This window comes from Eschrichtius robustus, chromosome 12 (genome assembly GCF_028021215.1).
Source record: "Eschrichtius robustus isolate mEscRob2 chromosome 12, mEscRob2.pri, whole genome shotgun sequence".
Lineage (NCBI taxonomy): Eukaryota > Metazoa > Chordata > Mammalia > Artiodactyla > Eschrichtiidae > Eschrichtius > Eschrichtius robustus.
This window is the reverse complement of record NC_090835.1, coordinates 36,188,301-36,214,777: the sequence shown is the minus strand read 5'-3', so window position 1 is coordinate 36,214,777 and position 26,477 is coordinate 36,188,301. Positions and strand designations below refer to the sequence as shown.

The following is a 26,477-nucleotide window of genomic DNA, read 5'->3' as shown; positions in this document are numbered from 1 at the left end:
CCCTCACAAAGTGACTCTGCCTGAGACCCCTGCCTGCCACCCAGGCTTGATGGGGAGGCAGCGGTGCAGGAAAGAGTGTTCCTGAGTGTTGGGCAAACCTGCTGCTGGAGACCCCTCCCTCCCACCGGCCTCTCTTCTACCATTCTAGAAAGACTCACTCAGCAAACACCCTGTATAGCTCAAGAGCTGGGAAAAGAATGTTCTCCCTGATCTGGTTTGCTCCCTCTTAGCAAGCAAATGAACTCATTTGCTGCCTTACCCTGGCTGCCAGGAAGCTCAGAGCAAAGCTTTTTTGCTGCTACAGCTTCCCCTACCCTGGTGTCTCTGATTTAACTCTCCTCCTGCTTGGCTCTTTTCTCTTATTTTCATTCTCATGTTTTTTGGTTTTACTCTCTTTATGCTTTTTATTTGTAAGCCAAAGACTTGTGTCATTTTTGAAGAAGTAGGTGAAATAATTATAAATGTTTTGAAAGTATGCTTTGCCTGTGCAAGAATTGGGTGGAATCTTTGGGGTGCCTAACCCTGGGGCACAAACAGGAGAGGAGACCCTCAACAGCCCAGGCTCCTGGGAACAGACCCTTGCTTCCCTCCTGGGACTGGGGCCTCATCTCTGTCTCCTCTGTCTTCTACTGCCAGCTTCTCTGCAAGGTGGTGAGAAGACAGGCCTGTTCCTGAGCACAGGTGTGAAAATCAAATTATGCCCGGCAAATCCCACTGCAAAAGGGCCCAAAAGTTTGCTGAGAATGATGAACTTCTACCCAGGTCACTTTTTTTCTTTTGAGTCAAAACTGGTTTTCACGGACCATGTCACCATAAAGCAGAGTGAACACTGCTCCCAGGAGTGTTCTCCTGCCCTAGGCCCCCAGCAAGAGCAACGTTTTGACTGGGTGGTTTAAATCTCTCTAAATCTTAGTTTCCCTGCCTGAGAAATGAAGGGACCAGACTGAAAACTCTCCACGGGCCTTACTGGCCACAGACCTTTGAGGGGTTGATGGCGGATGATTCTAACGTTACACAACGCTACGTGTCCAGGACGTGATCCTGAGGCTCTGGGATTTGGCCAGATGGGACCAGAGATGCCCACTCCCTGGGTTCACACCACCTCTCTTTATTTTAATGAGCGTAAATACCTCTCCCCATGATGTTACAGGACCCACAGGTGGCCCTGTGGTCGCAGGGTGGCAGCCATCTGCACCCAGCAGGCGGCATGGGGGGTGGGCATAACTCCTTCCATCAGAACTACAGCTCCACAGACCAGCAGGAAATCTCTGTTCCCGGGGGCCCCTCTTGGTAATCCAGCTTGAGCTCTCTGGGATGGACAGACAGACAGGTGGTCAGCATGTGTCAGGTTGGGTGGGAAGAGAGGGAGACAGCTAGGGATAGGAACGTGGAAGGTGGAGGGTCTTGGGGTCCCTTAGAGTTCCCTCCAGCACAGGCTGACAAGGCCTGGCCACCCAAGGGCACCCAGCTATGTGTGGTCTCCAGGGGCCAGGGCTCTGGGAATTCAGGGGGAGTTTCCTACTGCTCCCAACTCACTCTAGTGATCTCTGGGCTGGTATGTTTTCTGTGGGTCTGAGTTGACCACCTTTTGTGGGGCCACTGAAAGCTGGGTCAGACTTGTCTAGCCTGACACCTGACTGTCTAATTCCCAGGCAGGGACAGAGGAGTGGGGGTCCCAGAGCCCGGCTCCCAGCCCCACCCCTGGCCGGGCTCAGTGGCCTGTTGTGCTGAGTCACCTGGTGGCAGAATGGTCATGCCCCTGGACCTTCAGTGTTCGCTTGCTGTCATCTGCTGCTGCCAGGGGCTCCCAGAGCACGTCCTGGTAAAACTGGCCTGAGATACAAAGGGCGGGTCAGCGAGGAATAAAGACAGAGGGAGGCTGGGGGACATGCAGAGGTGATGGCACCGCCTGTTCACAGGCAGAGGCGGCTTCTGATGACGTCCCGAGCCACGTACCAAGGGTCCCACTGACGTGGCTGGAGAAGCGGTCAGTGTCCCGCAGAAGGAGCCGGAGCCCCTCCCCAGGGCCGTCCCAGGACAGCAGGCCGATGGTCACTCTGTCAGGGCTGCTGAGCAGCAGGAGCCCCGCCTTGTCCATGGTCATCTTGAGACTGTGGGGATACCCGTGTCCTGAGCAGGAAGGGAGGCAAGGAGGTGCCCGCAGGGGACCTGGGCAGCAGCATGGCAGTGGGCAGGGGCTGCCCTCCTGTCCTCAGGATCTCCTAGTGTGGCCTTTGGTGGGAGGTCCCTTCAATCTTCTGGGCTTCAGTTTCCTCAGTCAACTGGGACGGATGTTAACTTACTGATACCTGGTTACCCCAGCATTTTATATTTATATATATATATATATATATATATATATATATATATATAATATATATATATATAATATATATATATATTTTATATATATATATATATAATATATATATATTTTATATATATATATATATATATATATATTATATATATATATATATTTTTTTTTTTTTTTTTTTTTGCCCTGCCGCACGGCATGCGGGATCTTAGTTCCCTGACCAGGGATCAAACCCATGCCCCTTGCAATGGCAGCGCAGAGTCTTAACCACTGGACCACCAGGGAAGTCCCCTATCCCAGGATTATTTATAACATGAGATAACGGTTCCTCTCCCTCTGGTTTTCTTAGATTTGGTTTCTCATGAATTATATGACTTAGGGGTTCAAGGATACATTTCCTCTGTCCCTTTTGTTTTTATGGCTAGTGCCACTCTCTTCTGATGATCAGTGTTTAATCATGTGTTTTAAGGTCTAGAAGGGCAAGTCCTTCTCGAATGCCTTCCTTTTTTACTTAAAAAAATCTTTGAAATTATTACCACTTTTGTTTTCTTAGGAACGTTAGACTCCTTTAAGCATGTTGAATAAGACCCTGCTGTGACTCTGAGGTTATTTTCAATGGAAACACCCTAAACTTACACCGTCTTGTTGACAGAGTTCAGTGTAAAAGCCGTGGTCTAGTTTTCTTTATGTGCATCTTCTGTAGCTCATGAAAGTATGTGGACGTTCAATCACCACAATTGATAGGAATCCTTTATTCCATCTTCTAGTGTGTATGTCCAAGGCACAGAAATGCTATTGATCTTTGTCTACCAGATAGCAGGAAACTAAGATCTTTTATGAAATTGGGAGCTTTTCAGGTGAGCCCCTCAGATTTGCCAGGTGTGCACTCGTGTATCAAGTGGGAACCAGTCTCTTCGGAGGGGCTGGGTGAGAGGGAGCGGACAAGGCTCTCCATACTCAGCACAGGCTGGGGGCTCAGAGAACATGTCTCGAACAGGGCCAGGGTCGTTGGCCTTTCTCCCAGGCCCCTCGTGACTCCCAGAGCAGGAGAGCTACCTCTGCAAGGCTCCACACAGGGGAAGCCCCACAAGAAGAGGTCGCCATCCTTCTCCACTACCCACCAGCTGCCCCGTGTTGATGTCAGAGGCACCTGTCTCTCCTCAATAGAGCTTCAAAGTTAAGGATGACAACTGTAACCTCCCCTGATGGACAGCGCTCTCCAACCTCTCGTTGTCAGGGTTACCTCACCATGTAGAGAGCGCACCTTCCCGCATGCCCAGTGGGCACCGTACTGTCTGTGGGCAAAGTGCTCCGCAACCACATTCTCTCACTGGACCATCCCCTCAGCCCTCCGACTCAGGGCTGGATGATTATCCCTAGTTAGAAGTGAGAGGGGCTAAGCAGCCTGCCTAGGGTCACTCAGCAGAGCAGCTCCAAACCACACCGTGCCCTGCACAGGACAGTGACCTGGGTTAGGTGTGAGGGTAGCCAGGTCCCCGGGACAATCCCTTGGCACCCTCCAGAGCAGGAGGGGTATGTACAGGGCTCTGTGCATCTCTGCCCCTCCCGTGGGCGCGGCCCACTGCAGAGGACTCATGCCCAGCCACTCCCTCCCCAGGCCTGCGGCGTCCCATCACCAGCTAACGTAGGGTGAGGGGTCACCGCCGGTCCCCAGCCTGTGGCTTACCCTGGCATCACCGAGTACAGAGTTTTCTTCCACTTGTATGCAGAGCTTCTTCGGTTCCGAGTCACTACCACGTGCTCAGGGGATGCACGAACCTGCAGCTGGGGTTTCTTGAAGGTCACCTCAATCCACGAGAAGTGGGCCTTCTCTGTCTCATAGTGGCCAGTCACCTCAATCCCTGAGAGGGCCGGGAGCAGAGAGGTCGAAGCTGTGGTCCCAGCTGGGCACTGGCCTGAACAGGTGGTCCCCCCGCTACAACCCCCGGAGCCGCTCTTCACCCACTCACCTCCGGTCCCCTTCCCCAGCCTCCCCTCACACCGCGGGCCTGCTTCCCACAGTCTTTCCACTCATCCCTTGGTTCCCTATGGCCTTGGAGGGGCCCCCGAGTCTTGGGTGACAGCCATCTTCAGACGAGCCCTCTGAGGAGGAGGGAGGTCTCGTGTGAAGTCAGTAAACGCGCGTGAAGCCCCTGCAGTGTGCCTGACCCTGAGCTGGGCACCGTGGCCAAGAGCGGGAGGGAAAGTCAGTGGTCCCTAGCCTCAGGGAGCAAACCGACTCTGGGCCTGGCGTGATGAAGCGGGAGACAGTGTGTGAGGGTCTGGGGGAAACGAGGGGGCCGCAGATGTTCGTTGACTGTGAGTGGCTCTGCAGCTGTGCATTTGAGCATCTCGAGTGCTGTGTGTCCCCACGTCTGACCTGACAGCTCAGCTCCACCCTTCTGGGGACTCGGGGGCAGGTCTGGCCAGCGTACCTACCTCCTCCCCCCATTTGTTTCCTCCACACCCCCTACAGCCCCACCAGCCTTCTTCAGGGCTCTGTGCTTCTGCTTACCCCTTCCTCTACCTTGTGGACCCCCCACTTCTCTGCCAAGGCCCAGTCACCCCCATATGACCCTGTGCAGCCTCCCCTGACCCTAGGACAGCTCTCATCTCCTCCTCTGGGCTCGTCTCCACGGTGCTCTGGGCACGGACCACAGGCCCCTGTGCTGCTCTGTGCCCAGGTCTGTCTCCCCACACCTGAAGTATGGCAGTGCCTGGGGGCAAGCCCACATCTGGTCACCCTGGGGTGCAGGCCACCCAGGCCTGCATATGTGGTGCCCAGTGAAAGGTCTGTGGGGAAGACGTATGAGCACAAGTGTCGGTGCTCAGGGGCGTGGCCACATTACCACCTGGGACGAGGACTGCCCGTGAGTCTCTGTGGGCAGGTTTCCCACCGTTTTTTCCGGGGTGGGAAGTTGGGGGTGCATGGTGCCCGGGTCCCTCTGGGTGTATGACTGGGTGTGCACCTCTCACCTTGGCCAGGGTCTGAGAGCAGGTTCGTCGGTCCCTGAGAGCGCTTGAGGTCCACACAGAGCCGGTCCACGCTCTGCCCAGGCAGCGGCAGGATGACGGAAGGAGGCTGGATGGGGGCTGGGACAGCAGGAGTGGTTCTGGGGGAAGGTAGAGCAGGCTGGGGGTGAGGACGGGGAGGGGGGCTGAGGTGAGCTGGCACTTACCGGGGTGTGGGGCTGCCGTGGTTGTTTCTGAAAGAAGAAATAGTCTGGGTTTAGGCAGCCCCTTCCTCGGGAGGGGCAGGCTGAGGAATGGAGTAGCAGATGGGTGTGGCAGGGCTCCCTCTCCATCGAGAAACCCACGTGACAGGTTTGTAGAGCTCCCCGGGCTCTCCCCTCCCAGGGTCTCCCTGCTACAGGGCCAGAATCTATTGCTGCCTGGAGGTACCTTTGATTCTTAAGTCCATGTCATGAGACACTTCATCAAGAACTGAGGTAGCAAAAAAAAAAAAAAAAAGAACTGAGGTAGCTGATGGCCCTGACGCAGGCGTTAGTGCAGGAACAGCCAGGAACAGAAAGGGAAAAGGCAGTCAGGATTCAAAGCAATCGGCAAGCCCTCCAGCCATCACTGCCACCTGCCACCCACCAAGCTCCAATCCCACAACCCCTGCCACACGTACACCCAATCTGGAACAGCCTTTGCAAAGAGAGTTTTCAACCAGAAGAGCATGTTATTAGGGAAAACGCTGAGGAGACAGGGTCCAGCCCGGCCCTGCAGCTGTGTCTGAGTCCAGATTTGGAGATCAGAAACAGCTCAAGGGACTACTCCTGGCTTTGGGAATGGAGGAAACCTTCCCTTTCTAGAACGTTCCATCCTGAGCCAGCCTCCAGAGTGTAATGAATCCAATTCAGTAAAAATAAAGGACACGTTATTTAACGTCATACCTTACAGCAACTCTCCCTGGTCTGTGCCTAGCCCTGTGCTTGGTGCTTTATCTCATCCAACTCTATGGGCAGGTTCATCTTAAGGAAACTAGGCCCTCAGAGGGTCAGAAAGCGGCTTACGTGACATCACGTCTGGTAGCGTTGGTCCCCAGGTCGTACGGTGGGATGGATAAGGAAGATGAGGAGGATGAAGAGGTCCAGGTGGTCCTAATCTCGTTGGGAAGCTGTACAGCTTATCGAAAACTCCAGCTTTGGAAAAGTTGACACATGCAGTCTTTTCTCAAGCAGTGCCATGGGTTCCCACAGCCAGGGCTCTGGGACCCACCCCAGAAGAGGGACGTGGAGAAGGCAAATGGCTCCCCTCCCCACACCCACCATTCTGGGAGAAAGTCAAAGCTGGAACAATGGACCCTTCTTGAACTCCTCCCTGCTGGGATATCGGCCCCCCTTGCCCCACTCTGGCAGTGCCCCTCAAACTACCTTGTCCTCTCCAGCCTCTTCTTTTAGAAAAGACAGGGTCTGCACTGCTGCCTCCTAATCGGACACAACTGGATTTGAGTCCCAGCCCTGCCACCAGCTAGGCGAGACAAGAGTCACTCCCCCCCACAGCCAGGGCAGAGCCCAGTCTGTGGCCAGGGTCAAGGTTCTGTCAACAGCCCCTTCCTCTATCCTCTCCTCTTTTGCTACCTGTTATTCTGGACGCTCTGTCTCCCATGGAATGATATCTGAAGAGAGTGTGACCTGGAAATCAGAGAGATCTGGGTTTGCTTCTTGGATGTGCCTTTCTGGGGCCCCCAGTGGGATGCGGGCCTGTGTCCCTAGTGCCCAGGACAGGGCCTGAGTGGCAACCAATATCTGAATGAACAGGTAACTAAATGCACCAGCGTGCTTGGGCAGATGACACCCCCTCCTGAGCAGGGCTGGGTTGGAGAGGCCCCGGCTAGCAACCTCATTGTCGCTGTACCACAGGCCCTGTGTCAACCAGTAGTCACCCAGGCCAGCCTTAGAGTGTATTAGGCCCTTACCTGAGTGGACGTTCCTGTGTCTGTTTTCTGGTTAAGACAAAAAGAGGGAGAAAGAGAGAGATACACTGTCAGGGTGGTTTTGATAAATTTGAAGTGCTTCTGTTTAATCTTGCTTCCCAGCCCCAGCACTACACAGGTGCAGTGAACATGCAGGGGTCAGGAGACTGGCCTCAGTTTCCTCATCAATGAAATAGGGTAAGTCTCCTGGGAGTCTGTGGGTGGCACGGGTGGCGTCTTGGTCGGGATGTGGGGAGGGGTTGGGGAGAATGCTGGGTCAAAACTCTGCTGCCACACCCACCATTTTCCACGGGCTTCTCAGCAACTTGAGACTGCTCTTGACCTTCCGGTTTGGTGATCACCATGGACGTGAGTGGGGTGACAAAGCTGTAGCTGAGCGACAAGTTCAGAGCTCGGGCCTCAAGAGCCTGCTTCTCAGCATCTAGCGTGGAGACTCTGTAGGCGGAGGAGACCAGTGGCTCAGCAGGCCCCCGGGGTGCCCAGTCAGACTCTCCCTCCCTTCCAGACCCCTCTAGGGAGCTCCCACTGGGAGTCTGGAACTCAGACACGATACCGCCACCCCGTCTCCATGCCTAGGAGATGTCCGCGCCAGCTGTGCCTGCCCCACCGGTGAAGAGCCTGGGGAAGTGCTGAGACCGTGTGTGGCCACCCCAGCGGGCCCTGGAGGGTGCGTGCACCCACGTTTGCTCCAGCAGTTGCTGGATGGTCAGGTACGCCCACAGTCTCTCCATGAAGCTGTGGAAGATGTATCTGGGGCTCTGGAACGTCTCCTCCTGCTCTGCCACGCGGGACTCCGTTACAAAGGTGACGTTCTCCATGTGCTGAAAAGAGGGGCCCAGCCAGGGCAGGAGCAGTGAGGGTGTGACGTCTGCACCCGGCCTGGCGCTGCCCAGCACTGCCACGAGAAACCTGGCGGGGGCAGCGTTGGCTGCAAGGCCACATTTCCTTTGAGTAGAGTGGAGAGTAGGGAGTGTGTTTAGGGGTGTGAGGGGCTCAGCCACAGAGCCTCCAAGGATGACAAGGAGGTGGAGATAAAAGGGAGCAAACTATCCCAGGTGCTACACAGCAGGCGCAGAACCAGGAGCTGCATGAATTTTTGCCTTCTCCACACATACAGCTATTTGTTTGATGGTTCTTCTCCAATCAACTTTAAATAGACTAACACTCTTGGCCTTGACCCAAGCAATAATACCTGTGAAATCTTAGGTCTGTGGTTCGAGTTATTTTTCAGAACACATTAAAATAAATACATAACTACTAAAACAAAGACATGTTTGTTTGCAAACTACTCCAAGTCACCTTGGGTTCTGCACTTTGGGAACCCCTGGCCTCCAGGGTATCAGCAGCTAACATACATGGAGTGTTTATACCAGGCGAGACCTTAATCCCCACTGCAGCTTTACCAGTTGTGGGCAAGTTGACTTATTTTCATTTGTATACAGCAGGAAACTGAGGCACAGTGAGCTTAAGTGCCTTGCCCCAGGTCTCACCTCTGGGAGATGGCAGAGCTGGAGGTGAAGCCGGGCAGGCTGGCCACAGGGCATGCCCTGCCCATCATGACACTTGGCTACTTCTCCTGAGATGAGGCCCTGGGCCCCCCATGCCCGCTTGCGTAGCCCACCTGCTATTCTCCCCACACATGCTGCCTGCCTGCCACGCAAGCCTGGAACATTCCTCCATCCCTCCACCATCTGGCCTCCGCCACCTTCTACTCACCTCTCAGTCTTAGCTGAGCCTCCTCTGGGAAACCCTCCCTGATCCCCAGGCCAGGTTGGGGTTCCCAGTGCTGCTCCCGAGTCCCCGAATTTATCCAGCCTGCAGCTCCTTGTTTGTGTGACAATTTACCCATGCTGTCTCTCCCGTGAGGGCAGTAACCCCAGGGCCTAGAGAAGTGCTGTGTTTCTCTTCGTGGAATGAGAGGGCCTCCCATGGCACAGAGGCAGGGAAGGCTGGGCAAGGACAGGACGCCACATGGTGAGCTGGGTTCTTGACCCGGCTGCAGTGGGGCCCAGGGCAAACCGCCTGCTCTGCCTGGATGTCAGGCTGCTCATCTGTGAAATGGGAGCAGTCCTCCCTGCCTGACTGTAACCTCAGAGGGCTGGTGTGAGGACAGGAGGGGATGCCAAGCACCTGGTGCCCTTGGGAACAGCAGCAGCAGCACTGACTGACCGTTGAGTGTCTGCCGCATGCCGGCCCCACACAGGTGCTCTCGGAAAATCACATCATCTCACTGAACCTCTACCAGGAGCCAACACGGTGGGGATGCGTCATCCGCAAGTGGCAGAGGGCACTCTGTAACTTGCTCAAGGTCAACCGGCTGGAGCCTGGCAGGGCTGGGGTTTGAACCCAGCCGCTCTGACTGCCTGCCCCGGCTGCCCTTCCCCTCCAGGATGGCTGGCCACACCTACCAGCTGCCCCCTGACTTTGGCTGAGAGCACATCAGGGTTCTGGTCCCGGAGCTTCCCGGCCACAACCAACTCGGAGCCCTTGAAGAACAGCCGGAAGGCGTCCTGTGTGACCGCCTCCACGGCATTGCTTGGGTACTCGAAGGCCACCGATGTCATCAGTGGGTTGGCCACCTCTTGGTAGAAGTCCTGCAGGGTGGGGGTGTCATAAGGGCCGTGCTGGGGTCTGCCCGCCTGTCAGTGCCATCCCTCGCTCACATGGCCCAGCAGGGGCGCACGGGCACCTGGAGCTGCAGCGCGGAGTCCGAGTCCTCATAGATGCGCCGGGCCAGGCCGCCGTTGTCCAGTGCCAGCTTCTCCAGGAAGGCGTAGCTGACGTCGAAGCCGAAGCCCAGGCAGAAGAGGCTGTGCTGGCCATCTATGGCTTCCTGAACGTTCTTCTGGATCCTTGAGGGGTTGGTTTCCCCTGGACCCAGTGGTTTGGGAAAGGGGTGAGGAAACAGTGATTTGCTCAACAGATATTTCTGGAATCTCAGAGCCAGAGGGGCCTCAGAGATCCCCCCTCCCTGCCCCAGGTCCCACAGCAAGCCGCGCTGGAGCCCAGCTACTCCCTCTGGGCAGCACGCCCTGGGGCTGCTGGCAGTGCCTCACCCGCAGTGGGGTCGCCGTCGGTGAGAAGGATGATGAGGGTGACGCTTCCCGCGGGCAGCAGCTCCTCCCGGTTGGCTCTCTCTAGCAGCTGCACGGCCATCAGTATCGCATCGTTTATATTGGTCCCTGTGGGGCACACACTCTTAGGGTGGCTCCCAGCAGGGTGCCCCAGGCTGGGCCCAGTGCCCTGGACGTCGTGACCGTGCAAGGCTGCAGAGGCGCTCACCTCCCTGGGCCTGGATGCCAGTGGCGTAGCTCTTGGCCTCATTCACGTTCTCAGCCGAGGCTGGCACTAGCTGTGGCTTCCACTGGGCTGCTTCCCCACTGAAGCTGATGAGGTTGAACTGGTCACGGGGACCGAGGTCACCCAGGATCTTGATGAGGGCTTCCCGGGTCTGGTGAGGGGAAGGGGACACAAGGTGGGTGTCTCAGTGGGCCCTCCCTAGGGGCTCATGTGCCCTTGGGCTGCACCCCCAGGCTCACATCTGCAGTGAGGACATGGTGAATGCTCTAGCGGCAGGACCTGCCCCAAACTCTGACCAACCTCGATCCATGGGAGCCCCCTACCTAGGAAGATGGAGGAGGGCAGCTCTGCCTGCTGGACCAGAGCTGATGGTGTGGGACATCTGTGAGTTTTCAGGACCCCGCCTGGCCCATGGGACCCACCTGCTGGATCTTCCTGCCCCTCATGGAGCCGCTCTTGTCAATGACAAAGATCACGTTCTTGGGTATCGTGGCCAGGTGCTCAGGGGCAAAGTAGTGCACAAAGTAGCCATTCTCGATCTGTGACCAGAGTGAGACACACCCGGGTGTAAGAGCTGCAGCCCTGCCCTGCCCCTAACCAGCCTCCTCAACCCCGGTCCTGGGGTTCCTCTGTTCTCTTCATTCCATCCCCCTCCATCCCTGTCCCACTATTAATCTCCCCAAATCCTTGCCATACTTTAGGGTTTAGTCCAGCTCCTCCCTTGCAGAAGGCTTCCCTGCTCATGCATGGCCCACCAGAACTCTACCCCTACTTTACCTCTTACTTGTTTTAGTATTTGAGGCAGCTTATACTAAAAGGTTCAGACATAATAAACCTGAGATCCATCAAAAAAGTGAAGAATCCAAAAACAAAGTCCATCTATGGCTTCCTGCATGTTCTTCTGGATCCTCGAGGGGTTAGTCTCCCCTGGACCCAGTGGTTTGGGAAAGGGGCGAGAAAACAGTGATTTGCTCAAAAATAAAGGGGAAGCACAAAGATGCCAGAAGCTTGTGTGAAAGAAAGTACTGTAATTGAGCATAAAAGTGAACTGTGAGCCTCCTGGCAGCCAAGGCTACAAGGGAAACCCTGCAGGGCAGTTCTTCAGCAGAGACAAACTTTCTCCCCTCCGAAAGAGAACTGTTTCAGGGACAACACAACTAAACTGCCTGTTTGCCGTCTGTGCTGCCCCTGGTGCACACGGATAACTAGGGGTGGTTATTTTGTCTTTTCTTTTAGAACCCCCAGGCTCAGGTCCTTGAGGGTAGATGGACTTTTTGGTGGCTCAGCTCTTCTCTGGAGCCCACACACCTGAATGGAACCCCCGGAGACAGTCCGGTCCACATCATAGCGGACGATGAAGTTGCCATCCAGGACTGTGTCCTGCTGCTGCTCTGGAGACTTTTGCTGCTGGGACAGCGTCGGCTTGAATCGGACATGAGCCTGGAAAAATGACCAGGTTGAAGTTGGGAGGAGCAGCAAGGCCATGTCAACAACACCCCTCACCCCCATCTGAGGAGAGGATTCCAGGAGGCAGCCTTGGGTCAAATTCCAGAGAACTTTCTCTCCAGCTGAGGTATCGGATAGACTGCCTCCCCGTAGGGGAGTGGGTACAAGGGAATCCCCTGCTCCTAGATCTGTGCGAGCAGAGGTTGGGCTCAGGATGTGTGCGGTCCAGTCAGCTCCTCCTCCCTACCTGGTCCTGGGACCCTGACATCAGTCTTCTCTCCCGATCTCAGGGTTCAAACCAGCACCCACCATCCTTCCCTGGGCCTTGCCCTCCCCATCTGCCAAATGACAGCATGGACACAGGAACCTCACAAGTCCCTCTAGCTCAGAGATTCTGCCCAATGGTCCCACTCTCTGGAAATCCAGGCCCATAGAGCCAGCCTGAAGACAGGCCCCTGGGAACTCTCACCCGCAGACCACAGCAGGCCCACCTTGGTCTTGTTCTGTGAGGTGATGAGGGCCTCTGCCAGTTCATTGGTCATGAAGGTGCTCTCTGTCTCCAGAAAGCTGATGCCCTGAGGCTCGAAGATGTAAATGTCCATCTAGAGGCAAGAAGTGGGTTACTGGGTTTGCTGGGGGACAGGGCTGGCCCTCACAGGAGGCAGAAGGGGAAGTAGGGGCCACCCTCAGGAGAGTGAGGTCATCTAGGAGGACTTCTAAGAGGAGGTGGCACCAGGTACCTGCAGGTGCTTGACCAGCTGCTGGGGCTGGACTTTCAGCAGCAGCTCGTACGCTCCCAGATGCCGCACCAGGAGCTCCTCATACACCAGCTCGAAGGTGACCTTGGCAGCGGGCGCCACACTGACTGACACCTGGAACTGCTCTGTCTTTCTCCCAGTGGCCCTGGGGGAAGAGGGCATCAGGTCTGCCCCTCAGACCAGGGGCGGCTGAAGGCAGGGGCAGCCCCCACCCCCACAGGGTCCTCCCCACCCCGTTGGGCTCACTTGACGAGGCCGGCGCTCTCTCCCCTCGCCACAGCCGCGCTGTATTGCTCCTGGGCTGCAGCCTTCTCCTTGATGTTACCGGGGTAGGTCACACCATCAATGATCCTGGGGCAGGAGGGAGGGGGTTGTTGAGAGCCCGGTGGGGGAGGCCCCCTGCAATCCTGCCTCCTCCGGGACTTCACGTGCCTCTTGACAGACTGACTCCCATCTTTACCTGAGCCCACCCGTTTATTATGCACCTACTGTGGACACGACTCTGTGCGGGGCCCGGTGTGGATGGGGGCTCTGCAGGCCTCCGTCTACCCTGAGACGTGCATTGCGTCGGCAAACATGCCTTTTATTGAACAACTGGGATGAAGGCTGCAGGGGAGGCAGGTCCCAGCCTCTCTTCTCCCTTCCTGTCTGGCTCCACGTCCCAGTTGCCCCTTCCATCCCACAGACTCTTCTCAGAGGAACGGGTCAGCCACCAGCGAGATCTCTGAGCCACAGTTCACTCAGCCCCGTGGGGCAGACTCAGCAGGAGGGAGATGCCGGCTCCCAGGCCAGTGGAGACACGGGACTGAAGGCTCTGACCGCTCTCCCCCATGGCTGCCCCCTCTTCCAACACTGGACAGGCCACTCTGCAGAGAGGTTGGCCTCTGGGGAAGGAAGTTTTGGACAACTGGTGGACAGGGCTCCTTGGGGTGTGCAGACAATCCTAGCGGCCATTTCTGGGGACTGAGAGTGAACTGGCAGGCAAACATAAGCCTGCTCTGTCTGGGGGTGGTGTGAGAGGGTGAGAGTATACAGGGGGGAGTGGGGGCAGCCAGGACCTCAGGACCAAGTGTCCTTCCTCCACACCTTCCTAACCTCCCTGGTCACAATTTAACTCTGGGCTAGGGATTGGGCTGCTGCTGGGCTGCAGGGCTCCTCCTCCCAGATGCCCAATTTGGGATCCCAAGCAGGTTGAAGAGCAGGGCACCCTGCCCCCTGCTTCCCTATCTCATGCAGCAGCAGGAGCTGGGCCCAGAGAGGGGTGCAAGTCCAGGGCCCTCAGCAGATGCAATGGGCCTGAAACCTCGTAACTTGCTGGCCGTGGCACCCACATGGAAGGTGGGGTGCAGCCTGTGAAGCTTATGCTGCAAGTTGGGCAGCACAGGCCTGGCTCCAGCGTGAGGAAATCAAGGGCTGCTGGAGGGGGTGTGGGCAGAGAGAGAAGGAGCCAACCACAGGGACCGGACCCCCACCGCAGGTTTTCAGAGGTCCCAGGGTGCACTGGGGACTCCACCTGAGATGCTCGCTCTCTGCCCCACCCATCGCCCTCCCTGAGTTTCTGGGATCAGCCTCTCTCTGGCCTGTCCTCAATCACTGCCTCTCCTGCGGGGCCAGGGACAGAGAGTTCTCTTGCATTTAGCAAACATTGCAAAACTCGGTCAGGAAGGGTGGGGGAGGACAGTAGAGACAAGGTGAGGATCATCACCTGCTCACAGAGTCCACAGAAACCCCAGGGGCCTCCCAATGCAGCTTCTGACCCAGAGCAGAACCACCCTCTGCAGTATCCCAGTTGGGGGTGTGGGGGGATGAGCCTGGCTTAGAACTTCTGTGACAAGGAGGTGGTCCCCCTCCTTGAGGCACTGCTTCATTGTAGGGCAGCCCAGGGGTTAGGAAGTTTTCTGTATTCTGAACTGGAATCTGCCTTTTGGTGACTCCCTTCTGCCTGGGCTTGGCCTCAGGATGCCCCAAGTCTGTTATTTCTCAAAGGCAAAGACACAAAGATACCGTGGTTCTCCATCTGCCACCTGGGCAGCACTCAGGGAAAATGGATGAACAGATGGAGAGATGGATGGCAGGAGGGACCAAAGGAGGGAGGGATGAAGGGACGGCGGGATGGATGGAGGAAGGGAGGAAGGGATACAGGGAGGGAAGGAGGGAGGGAGGGAGGAAGGGAGAACCGGAAGGACGAAGGGATAAAAGGATGGAGGGAGGGAAACGTCTCTGAGAACGCATGAAGTTCCTGGCTAAAGCCTCTGGTCCCTGTATTGCCTACAGGTGGAGCACACACACCTCAGGCATATATCCTGGCACATCTCACAACAGGAAGAGGCCCTCTCTTCCTGATCCGGCACAGGGACCATGGTGTCACAGTGCTGGATTGGGGAGGGGGGACGAGGAGGAGAGCAGGAGGGCACCTACATGGAGAAGTTGGTGATGAAGGCTTTCTTGGGCAGCTCCATCTGGAAGGTGATCTCCTGCAAAGTACTGGCCTTGTTGACCACCCGGCTGGTGACGACTGTGTGGGCAAATCGGGATGAGACCTTGGAGTCTACAGTGAGGCTGTAGATGTCGATGTCATTCTGGGCCAGTGGAGGAGGAAAGGAAAGGGTAGGACTGTTCAATGTTCTTCAAGAGTGGGCCTTGACCTTGGTCCCAGACCAAGCCCCCAACCCCAAGTGAGACACTGATCAAGTCTCAGGCAAAATTCCATGAAGCATTTCATTTGTGAACTTTCATCTCAGATCAGAGGCAGCTGTGTGCTTCATCCCCCATCCTACAGTGCCACAGGGCAGGGATCAGTCTGTCTTGTTCAGTGGGGGCCATAGTGCCCCTCGGAGAACAAGCAGGCAAGGGGTGGGGGGGTGGAGCCTGAGCCCCACTGTGTCTGGGAGGAACTTACTTATCCTTGGGGCAGAGGTGAGTGGCACAGGGTCCTGTTGGGTCAGGAAGCTTCCATGCTATCTTAGCTCCGCCCAGTGAAAGGGCAGTGAACAAGTCCTGTGACTGGGGAAAACAGCCCCTGCCAACCTCTCCCCAGGGGCCTGCAGGAGCTGGGAGAACTGGAGGTAGGGAGGGTCCATCTCTAAGGCTGGGCATCTTCTGCTTTGCCCCCTTTTCCCTGCAGCACTGGGCCTCTCCTGTTGCCCTGTCCACAGGGCACTCCCCCAGGCGTGTGTGTTTCGCTCGAGGTCTGCGGTCTCCAAGGAAGGGCACGTGCAAACAGGCAGAGCCTACACATCTCTCGCCCGCCTGCATGTGGCACACTTGTGCTTAGCACAGAGGTGCGCGGCGGGCCGTGTGGCTTGTTTACACGTTGATTGTCTGCTCCATGCCAGACACTGTACTCAGCATTTTACAACACTATGGGTTTCCTCTTCACCACAAACTTCTAAATAGTTCTATTACTACCTTGTTCTACAGATGAGGAAAAAGAGACACGGAAAGCATTAATGACTTCCGAGAGGTCACGCAGCCAGGAGGCCTAAGCTGGGCTCCTGAGGCACATTCTTACCCGCCCCACCCACTGCCACCCTCCAGGGCAACTTGTTGGGCTGCACTTCCTCCCCGTGAACTAGGAATACCAGGATCACCCCTTCTTGTAAATGGGGGACTCTCCATAGAGCCCTCAGGGTAGTGCCTGGTGGATGGGCAGCGCTACTTCTCTGCACACACACACTGACCCGTGCTCACCTGCACACACTGAGGCTCTCCTCCCCTTCACCCACTTGTCCCACTCACGCTCAGGTGCACACATACGGGAACCCTGGGACACCCGCTACCTTTTGGGCCCTGAGGGTCTGGAGGGTGGCCAGCGAGAGCAGGACCAGCACGATGCCGCAGGCGCGGCCAGGGGCTGGGGTCTTCATTTTGGCTCTGGTGCCTGGCAGGCCGCTTCTGAGCTTGAGAGGAAGAGCGGAATGAATTAGTAACTTGCTCGCTGCCCCGCCCCTGTGGGGGCAGGTTCTGGGAGATTGGGATCTGCAAGCCAAACACCGCAGCGGCCTCAGATAAGCAGGCAAACTGCGACTGTCCTGTGGACCTTGGCTGGGGATGGGAACACGTACTGAGCAGGAGCAGGCTCAGCGGGGAGCTAGGTACTGGCGCCCCTTCTGAACGGTCCAGAATCTGACCAAACCACCACCACCCCTTGCACCACTCATCTCGCCGACAAGCTCCCTAGGGCTGGGGGACATAGCAGTGAACTGGCCTGCTCTCCATAAGCCCAGCCTGGGAGAAGCACAGGCGTGGTTGGGAAGAGGAGGGCCAGAGGGCGGTTTGCAGGTGGCAGGGGCCTGGAAGTCAGGTCAGTGTGACTGGGCAGTGGGATCCCAAATGCACCAAGCAGCCCTTGGGGTGCCTGAGTGGGGCAAGATCTGCTGGGGCCAAGGCAGGATGGATACACCTTATTTCTGGGATGAGAGAGGCTAGGTCAAGGAGCCCCCCTTCTCTCTGCTGGGGCCTCAGGATGCTGTTTGGGCCCCATTATTCTAGCCAGGACTCTTGGTGCAACTCCAGCAAGGCCTCCGAAACAAGACCTGCACTTGGCCATACAAACTGAGGGCCATAAAGATGCCCACACGTTGTGGCCCAGAAGCCCCGCTCTGGGGAATCTCCTGAGAGGGAAGCATGGAACAGAGAAAGCACAGAGCTCCTGAAGGGGACGATTCAGGGTGGTGGCGTGTATGCTCAGGTGGCCTACATAGAGGTCAGTCGTACCAAGGGAGCCTGTGAATCACGCCTGGAGTGAGAAAGGGCAGAACACTGGTCTGTCAGCACGCCAAGGCAGTGCCGCTGTCGTGGGCTCAGACTACAGGAGGGTGGCTGGAGGGCCTGGGGTAGGATTACAGATGATTTTTTTTCAATTTTCCTTTAATAAAGTTGAAAGACTGCTTTCATAACAAGTAGCAATAAAGTGAATAAATACTAGGGGATCTGGATGCAGCTGGTGCTTATGTCCCTGTGGCTCTGGGAAAGCTTGGCTCCTGAGTCTGGGGCCACAGATGGGATAAAGATGCTTCAGAAAAGCGGCCAGGTGCCAGATCCTTGGTTGGGGAAGGAGGACTCAGTGACACTATCCCAGGGGTGGGAACTGGGGAAGGGTACCATCTTCAGGGCCTACTTGGGACCCTGGGGCAGTGACAGGTTTGCAAGGGCCGGGAAGGGGGCTCCTCCATTAGCCCTGTCTCAGTCAACGCCAGTAGCATCTGCCCCAAGGGAAGGGAGCTGGGTCTGTGGCTACAAGTGAATATTCCCCTTCCTTAGCATGAATTAGCCAGAAGCCTCACCTCTGGGCGCATGTATACGACTCTCCCTTTGACTATGGATGTGATTGGGATTACTCGGGAAGACATACCCCTTCAGCAATATGGGGGAAGAGCCTCCCCAGGAGCCCAGTGAGCAGACCCAGGCCTGGTCGCCACAGAAGGTCTGCTCCCTTGGGGCACAGAGCATGGACCCAGCCTGGAAACGGCTATATAAGGAGGCCGGCTGGCCAGGAATGTGGGAAAGGCTCCGTGCAGCCCGCTCCACCTGCCCAGGGGACAGGCGGGACTTCCCTGTAGGCACTGGCCACGAGCCAGGCTCTGTAAGCCCAGACCCTGCCAGTCCATCCCTGGACTGTCTGTGGTCTTGCTGTCAGCTGGACAGGCCTCTGCAGTCCCCTGAGTCTGACAGGTCCACGCGCACAGAGACACTGAGGCCTGAAGCGGGAAGAATCGCACATGAGCCAAGAACCTGGTGTTCCATGCCTCAGGCAGAGCTGTGCGAGTGGCAAGGGGGAGGCTCACCCTGTTTGGGAGAGGGGACAGTAGCTCAGGAAGCAGACTGCCACCGGCCAGAGAGGAGCCTCCACCTGGCTTTGTCTTTGAGGGGATGCGAGCTGGCAGGGAGGCAACGTGAACAAGGGGGAGGGGGTGAGAGCTGGCAGGGAGGCAATGTGAACAAGGGGGAGGGGGCTTTGAGGATCCTGAGTCCCTCAGGGCCTTGGGGTCCTTGGAGGCATCTCGATGGCTTCTGTGAAAACCAAGGGAAGCGTGAGCCCCAGGCCCCCACCTGCCTCACTCTGAGCAGTGTGACTATGGCCTGTTTTGCGCAACAGGCTCCCTTGCCTCATACAAGGGGAAACAGGCTCAGAAAAGGAGGAGAGACAGTCTGCAGTCACACAGATCAGCGCCAGGGCTCCACACCCAAGGTTCTTTCTAGTACGTGGCAGTGGCCATAATGGCACCTGCATTATCCTCTGGGGCCGTCCCAAAAGCTGAGAAGCGTACAGAACATGCCCCACACCCACCTTGCCCACCCCTCCCCTGCATTTAGTGGCCATGGCCAGTGACCAACCAACACCCTCCAAATGCTGGGGCCACTTGGGCATCCTCTTTATTGGTGTTGCCCAGGTGCTGATGCAGAGTCCCTGGGCTCAGGGGCCAGGGTTGTCGGGGAGGGTGCCAATCCCAGAGGCCACGGGTGAGAAGCTGTGTTCTGGCATAAAAAAAGAGTTCTTGGGAAAGGCTCCTGTGTCTAGGTGTTGCTGACGGTGAGGGGCGTGGCGTGCACTTCTCAGCCAAAGACACTCTTGGCGGGTCCGGCTTTGGGCTTCTCAAAAACGGTCTCGGTGCCAGTCCGGGCAAGGCTGAACACCGATGGGGCGGCAGAACCAGCTTGCTCTGTGGGGAGGATGGGGAGGAGGTGTAGTCAGGGGCATGGCCTGGCTTCCTAGGGAGGAAAGGCTCCTTTTGTGGGGAGCACCCCCCCTGAGCCCACAAGCTCTGAACTCTTAGAAAAAGGACCCATGGGACCTCCCCCCCCAACCCCATCCTCCCTCCTATTGACACACATCTGCGCCCCTGGCCCCCATCGTCCCAAGAACACTCACCACACTCCCGCATGACCTGGTAGGTCTTGGACTTGATCTCCTGGTTCTTGGTCAGCTTCCCTCGGGCCCCCTTCAGGTCCTCCTCCTTCACAGGGGGGCGCTTCTTCTTGATGGGGTCTTCCTGAGTGCCAGCCTTTGAGAGTCCAGAGCCTCAACTTACAACCCGAGGCCTCGAGGCTGAGAGCCCTTTCCCACCACTGTGCCTTGGCAGAGACCCCTCTTCCCTGCTCACTTAACTCAAGCCAATTCAAGGCCTCACTCCTCTTCCAGGAAGCCTTCCTGACTATACTTCACAGCCCCCTACCCCGAGTCTCTGCCCTTTTCCCACAAACTGGGAGCTCTGGGGCCATGGCTGTTGTAGCCTCACACCATCTGTGTGCCTGTCCTCCCTGAGCCCCGGTCTTCCAGGAGAGGCAGAGCCTCCTGTGTTTATGCCCAGAGCTCAGCTCAAGACACAGCTGCTAAAGATAACAACATCCATCCTCCACCCCCACCCCCTGGCACAAGCAGGGCCTGTGCTGGGCCCTCCTACCTGGGACATGGTGGGTGTGGGGAACTGCTCCCTGGAAGGCAGCGGCTGTGAAAGAGATCTGAGCGGCGCCCAGCCCTCTGGGGCTTATATAGTTGGCTTGCCTGTCCCGGGAAGTCACTCCCCCTCCTCTGACAGCTCCCTGATGATTCAGATCCACACAGCCGCTGGCTTCAGAGTTTATTCTTGGAGATGATGGGGGCTCGCTGAGCACTGCTGCTTGGTGGGCTGCAGTTCTGGTGAAAGCAGACAGCTGGGAAGACCCCGTACCCTTGAGAACAGCTGCTCTCTGGCAGGCGGGAGGTGCTGGGCCTGGCAGCGACTCGCGTTTATGAACGTAGGTCCTGTAACGTGCGTGTGGCACTCCGAGCTGTCCATCTCTGATAGTCCATCCCAGCGGGGGGGTGGGGGGGTGTCCCGGAGGAAAGAGCGGGCCCTGAGCCAGGGTGGACAGCTCTGAGCTTGTTTTTCTCTCTCTTCTACCCCTTCCCTGGATTCCAGAGGAAAGAGACTTCCCAGCCCCACACGGCAGCAGGGCGGAGGGCTTCCTGCATCTGCCGCTGGGGAGCATGTGCTCACACCCAGCTCGCTGGGCCCTCACAGTGGACTCAGAGCATGGGGGCTACCCCTGGCTCACAGGTACAGAAGCTGCTGCCAAGGGAAGCCTGGGAGCCGCTCCATCCGCATTTTTGCTGATGCCCCTGTCCTCTGTCCAGCTCCCAGTGCAAGTTTAGCAACAGGATGAAGGAGGGAGCAAAGCAACCAGGAAGGGCCGGGAGGAAACTATGCTTTGTGGTAAGGGTACCGGTGAGCTGAAGGCAGGAAACAGCACAGAGCCTCTGACTGAGACGAGGTCACCGAAGGGCATCTGGCCCAAGGACATTTAGGTTGTGAGAGGGTGGGCAAGAGTGAAGCCCACTCAAGGCATGGACAGAGGCACAGGCTCCCTGAAGGTCACTTAGCTCTCCTCTGCTAGTTCCTAACACCCCATCCTTGAAGGGAAGACCCCCAGGGCACAGGGCAGGACTCCGAGCCTGAGATGAGGGTAGGAGTGGATGTGGGTGGGAGGTCAGGGTCCGCCCCATTGGATCAGACATGCCCAAGCTCCTTGTCAGTTTGTGATGGGGAGTATTTTTATCCTTGAAGGCTCCAGGCAGACGAAACCCAACCAGGCACTGATGTCTGGCTGTCTGGAACACCACTCCGCTGCTGTCAGACCTCATCCCACCCCGATCCCCCCTGCCCGGTCCTGGCCCCAAGAGGCCAATGCGAGCCCTGCCAGGCTCCATCTGAGACAAGTGCTGACATGAGGAATGCCTCTGGACGGGCACAGACTCAGGGCTCCAAACAGGGGCCAAGAGGCACTGAGGGCAGGCCTGGCCTGTGAGGGCACTGCTGCTGGCTCCCAGCACTTCAGCTCGGCCCCCACAGCCAGCTCTGCCCAGGGGGGCACCTGCCTTCCAGCCCTGTGGCCTCAGGAACAAGGATGTGGGATGTTCACTCCTCACACTCCATCTCTCCGGCACCCTTCACTCCTCGGGGGGCGGGGGGCAGGCAGAGTGGCTTTTACTCGCATTAACAGGGAAGTGGAAATGGCAAGAGTATGTTTGGTTTTTTCCCCTTGGCAGGTTTTGGCTCCCACATCTGCCATAAGGAGATGTCAGATTCATTCTCACTCTGTTTTCTGGGGAGAACCTTCTAACTCACTGGGGCCATTTTCTTGACCCCCACTAAGCTGTTTCAACTTCACAGAACACACAAACAGCAACCACAAAAGTGATGGTTTCTTTTTTTAAAAAACTGTAATAAGATGTCAAACTTTATTGTAAACCACTTTACAATGTAAGTACACCGTCTTCCCTTTCATTTCAAAAATGTGTTTCTGTGAATCGTAACACCACAAATTTAACCACCCCCACTGGGAGGGCAGTGGAAGTCGGTCATGGTTTGCTCACATAGGTCTGACTTCTAATAAACTTCATGAAAAGAGAAATCAAATTAAACCAACCCACCCACCCACTCAGGAGCTCAAGGTCCCTCCCCAAGAGCAAAGCCCTTCAGAGCTGCCAATGTTTCACAGGGTAAAACACAGAGCTCTCCACTCCTAGTTGGAAACGTGTGAAACTTCTAAAGGCCGGCCCTGTCCCCTACAAGGTGGCTGCTCTGGCTGACGGCAAGTTCCCAGAGCCGTCTGCATTTGCCTGGCTGCAAAAAGGCCAGTGAACTGCAGTCTGGAGGGCAGAGTGAGCTGCTGACAGCTGCTCCTCCCTCCAGGCTCCTGGGGCAGCCTTCAGACGGGGACTCCGGGCTCCAGCCTCCAGGCCCACACTGAGGAGGGGAAGAAACAACCTGAATTTGAGCCTTTATATATTTTCCCTTTAAAGGCATGACAGGTCAACACCAACCCATGACTCCTGTTGTCAGGAAGAGGCACAGGTTAAAGCTTGAGGCAAGAGGCCACCAGTGTGCCTGAAGGCTAATTGACGGGCCTTCACGTGGCAGGTCTTTGGGCTGAGCAGACCAAGAAGCCACTGCCTGGGATCTCACCAACATCCCTCCTTGCCATTGTCAATATCCCACTGTCAGCGAAAGGAAAAATGGGCAACAACGATCTCTTCCATTCAGATTTGACAGTTCTACCTCACCGGGTTATTTCTATCAGTTATAAGAAACTCGTTCATGGCCTTGACTTACAAGTTTCCATTATGGGTGGCTTGGCTGAGGTCCAGATTAGGACAAATCAGACGGATGGCGCACAATACCCAGTTGGTGTCCCGTGGTTTCTCAAGCACAATGATGCTTGCCATGTGGCAGGTGAAGAGCTGCACCTCATAAGGCACCTTGGAGCAGGTGGTGAGGAAGCTTATCCCAGGGATAAGGCCAAACACATCAGGCCACGCCGTTTAGGCCCGCACGCTGACAAGGCCCTGTACGATCAGACTCCCTGTTACACGTCCATGTCCTAGTTAGCCAGCTATACAACTGAGGCTCAGAGGCTAAAGCCCTTTCAAAATCAGGATACAGGGAGAAACCACTGATCGCTCGCTACCTCTTTGTCCCCCAAACCCACTGCCCAGCAGGCGCTGGGACGAGCCTTGAGATGAGCAGATCATCTGGGGTCTGTAACACATAGTTTCCATCCTTCACACCTGTGGCTTCCCCACCCCCGTCCCTGGTTTGGAAACATGAGGAGCTCAAGACTGAAAGTGAAGCTCAGATTCTGGGCTCAGGGAGGTGCAGGAAACAGCTGCGGCCACAGGTTATTCAAACCAAGACAAAACAGGAGGACAGAGTAAGGCAAGTCAGCGATGCCTGCCACCTACCAGGACCGATGTCAGTCCTGGTCTTCCCAGTGGGGAGGCCCCCACTAACACAGCCGAGGGTGGAAGGGGGGAGGAGCATAAAATGAGAGCAAAGCTAAGGGAGAGTGGAGATGGGCTCCAATCTCACCCTGCTCTCCTCTCCAGCTGCAGGTGCCCACCGTAACAGAGTCACCGCCCACTGCAATTCAGGTCCCAGCTCCTCTGGCCCTCTGGACTCCTACAGGATGACAGGCTGAGAAGGCCTCTGCAAGGCTTGTCCCTCCATGACCCACACAAGGTGAGACCGTGGGAGGCAGAGGACAGGCCCAGGATGCCTGGTTTAACAGCGTGGCTCACATGTCACAGTTCAGACCCAATCTGCTTCAGTGACACGTTTTTATGTAGGTTTTTAGGTAGGAACCTAAAAAGAAGGTTCTGGGTGGTGTGACCTCCCTGCACTGATCTCACTTCCAGCTCGCACCTTAGCCATGCGGTTCTCTATTCCTAAACTTCCATGACTGCCTCCGGGCTGGGACAAAACACTGGGCTGCTGCTCCCACAGCAGGGCAAGTACCTGGGTCAGCCCATTCCACTGCCGGGCAGCAGACTCCCAAAGCCACGGGGCCTATGCCCATGCTGGGGAGTGGGGGCCACAAGCTTTGAAGCACCTCGTCCTGCCTGTGGATGCAGAGAGCAAGCTCGCTCACCTCCACCCGCTGGTCTGGAGGATGTGAAAAACAGGATCACTTGGTCAGACAGGCGTTCTCTAGAAGACGAGTCGACAACACTAAGCTGATAGGCAAGGCGTAGCCTGAGAGGAAGTTCCCAGAGCTGGGTCCAGAGCCTGGTTCTGAAGGCTGCACCATGGGAGGTGGGGAGGCCGAGATTGTGTTTTAAACTTCAGATCTGGAGGCTCTGAAGAGAGGCAGGGAACAAACAGGAGTGGCTCGGAGTCTCAGTTTCTCTGGACACAACATCCTCTTACGCTCCTTTTTCCGGCATGTTTCACTAAGACCTCTAACCTGCCAGCAGAAGTGCCAAGGAGCTGGTGGGCCCTGGGCAGAGCCCTTCCTGTTCCACCCTCACAGGGCCCTGGATCCACATTTGGACCGGCCACTTCCTGCCCAGGCCTGACCTTTGCAGAACCACCGGGTTTGCTGATTTCAGATGAGGGCCCACCTCCCTTCCTACCGGAATCATTTACCTCATCTGATCGTAGATTACCTAACAATGTTCCAAATAAAAAATTCCCGACTTTTTCCTCCCACCAGTTCACAACCCATGAAAGGCAAACAAACCCATTTCTTTGGGGATTAAAAAGAGTTTTTAAATACAATAGTATGAAAATATAACTTAAAAATATAAAAGTTAACAGCATACGGAAGACTTAAAAATCTATGTTTTGCCCATGAGTCCCATAGGAAATAAACATATACTCAAAAAACATTAACACTGTGACAGCTCATAAAACCAGCTATAGAAATCAATAGTTACAAAAGCCATTTCGAGTAAGAAAGCGCTGCGGTTCCAACCTGGTCAATGTGTAACTTTTAGCCCCCAAACGTGTTACGTCTTCACATTCCCCTGAGCCTTGGCGAAAGGCTCCACCCACGGTCTGTGTGCACGTGAGTTCTCATCCTCGAGGCCACCCGGCCAGACGCAGGACAGGGCTTCTGGGTCCCTCACAACACCGCTTGGGACGACAACACACAAACAAAACGCCTCGCTTGCATATTTGGTCAGTGTTTGTAGTGCAACTGAGTGGGGACCTCCAGCTGCCACGCCGGGCCAGCGGCCTCCCTCCCTCGGGTCACAGTAGTCTAGGAGTGGGCAGAGACCGTGGGAGGAGTGGAGGTAGAAGAGGGGCAGAGAGAGGAGGGAAGGGAAGACGCAGCAGAGCGACCCTCGGCCAACCAGTGGCTGGCCGGGCCCCGACCTGACCCCAGCTCGAGGATGCGTCATACAGGCAGCCCGAAGCGGTGCTTCTTTTTCTTCGCGGGCTTCAGGGGGGTCAGTCTCCGGAGGTCCTCCTCCACATCGGACTCCTCCATCTCATCATCGGCCGAGATCAGGATCTGAGTGGTGGAGAGGCGTGGCCCTGAGTCACTGCCTGCAGCACCCTCTTCACCTACCCACCTTGGACCCCGGCACAGAATGCCAGCCTGTCTAGGAGGCCTCAAGTGTCGGATTTCTTTAGGAGAGGGTGATGGGGAGGCCCCCTTTACAGAGTGAGACAAGCTGGCCCACCCCAGACTTTTTTTTACACCACGTGCATCCACGGGCTACTGATACCAGTGCTGAGTCGATACGCCTCCCCTCTGCTCGTGCTCCCGCTTCTCCATCCAACCTCCGGCTGGGACCGAACCCCCGTCAGAGCAAACTTAGCCTACGGTCATCCTGGCAAAAAAGCCCAGTCTTCACACATGGAGTCTTAGGTCCTTGCAATTGGTTCAAATACAGCAAAAGCAGACTGAAAAGCCCCGTTTTGAAAGGAAAACACCTGTGGGGCACAACATAAAGCATGGAGATTTCAGAGTGTCTGCTCTGAGCCAACCTGGTAAACTTCTGAAGACAAACAGAAGCCCTCTGCTCTTCTGAGCCCCCAGAACGATGCAGCCACGCAGCTAGGGCATCCGGGGCAGACACTCATTCACTGCCCACCTGCCTGGCTCCACAGACCTCAGAGCACCGGGGAAGGACTGGCACAGCCCAGGTCAGGATGGAGAGGCCCGAAGCGCACCTGTGCAAGGGGAGCTCATTCTCCCCCCGGGCAGGGCAGTCTCACCACCCCTCCCTGCAGGGCTTCCTGCCTCCAGTCTTGGTCCCCTGATCGAACACTCTGGCTCCCTACCTGCCGCACAAGCACATTCCCATTCCTCACGCTGGATCACAAAGCACCTTGCCCAGCTAGCTCAGACCTTTGCCCGTACCTACTTCTTGTCATTCCGTCCTACCCTCCGGAATATATGCTACTCTGGCCACAGTAAATTTCACATTAGTACCCAAATGCCA

The 26,477-nt window shown here is 56.3% G+C and overlaps 3 protein-coding genes across 4 annotated transcripts in view; all 3 read right to left on the bottom strand.

Annotated features, from left to right (window-relative positions):
- Nucleotides 1-1,092: 1,092 nt before the first annotated feature.
- On the bottom strand, nt 1,093-16,660 carry ITIH4 (inter-alpha-trypsin inhibitor heavy chain 4). Of its 2 annotated transcripts, XM_068558590.1 has the most exons (24): nt 16,543-16,660; nt 15,182-15,342; nt 13,010-13,114; nt 12,746-12,908; nt 12,497-12,607; nt 11,868-11,999; nt 10,982-11,098; nt 10,542-10,710; nt 10,316-10,441; nt 9,949-10,130; nt 9,668-9,853; nt 7,941-8,080; nt 7,540-7,694; nt 7,242-7,268; nt 6,904-6,957; nt 6,697-6,750; nt 6,337-6,465; nt 5,720-5,761; nt 5,497-5,523; nt 5,294-5,410; nt 4,005-4,179; nt 1,957-2,111; nt 1,737-1,833; nt 1,093-1,309 (listed from the first exon to the last, which is right to left on the bottom strand). In XM_068558590.1, the coding sequence occupies exons 1-24, from the start codon at nt 16,627-16,629 to the stop codon at nt 1,240-1,242; spliced, it is 2,781 nt and encodes a 926-aa protein (XP_068414691.1). In that variant the 5' UTR covers nt 16,630-16,660; the 3' UTR covers nt 1,093-1,239. The 2 variants fall into 2 exon arrangements, with proteins under 2 accessions (XP_068414691.1, XP_068414692.1); XM_068558591.1 differs by lacking the exon at nt 5,720-5,761.
- A 2,500-nt stretch (nt 16,661-19,160) lies between these two features.
- On the bottom strand, nt 19,161-20,226 carry MUSTN1 (musculoskeletal, embryonic nuclear protein 1). Its single transcript, XM_068558891.1, has 3 exons — nt 20,167-20,226; nt 19,635-19,767; nt 19,161-19,425 (listed from the first exon to the last, which is right to left on the bottom strand). Exons 1-3 carry the CDS (start codon nt 20,173-20,175, stop codon nt 19,319-19,321), a joined length of 249 nt encoding a protein of 82 aa, XP_068414992.1. The 5' UTR covers nt 20,176-20,226; the 3' UTR covers nt 19,161-19,318.
- Nucleotides 20,227-22,000: 1,774 nt separating this feature from the next.
- Nucleotides 22,001-26,477, bottom strand: part of STIMATE (STIM activating enhancer) — a 55,309-nt gene continuing 50,832 nt past the window's right edge. Inside the window, exon 8 of the mRNA XM_068558889.1 lies at nt 22,001-25,540. Coding sequence (XP_068414990.1) covers nt 25,424-25,540 — 117 coding nt within the window. The 3' untranslated portion in view covers nt 22,001-25,423. The remainder of the gene's footprint in view (nt 25,541-26,477) is intronic.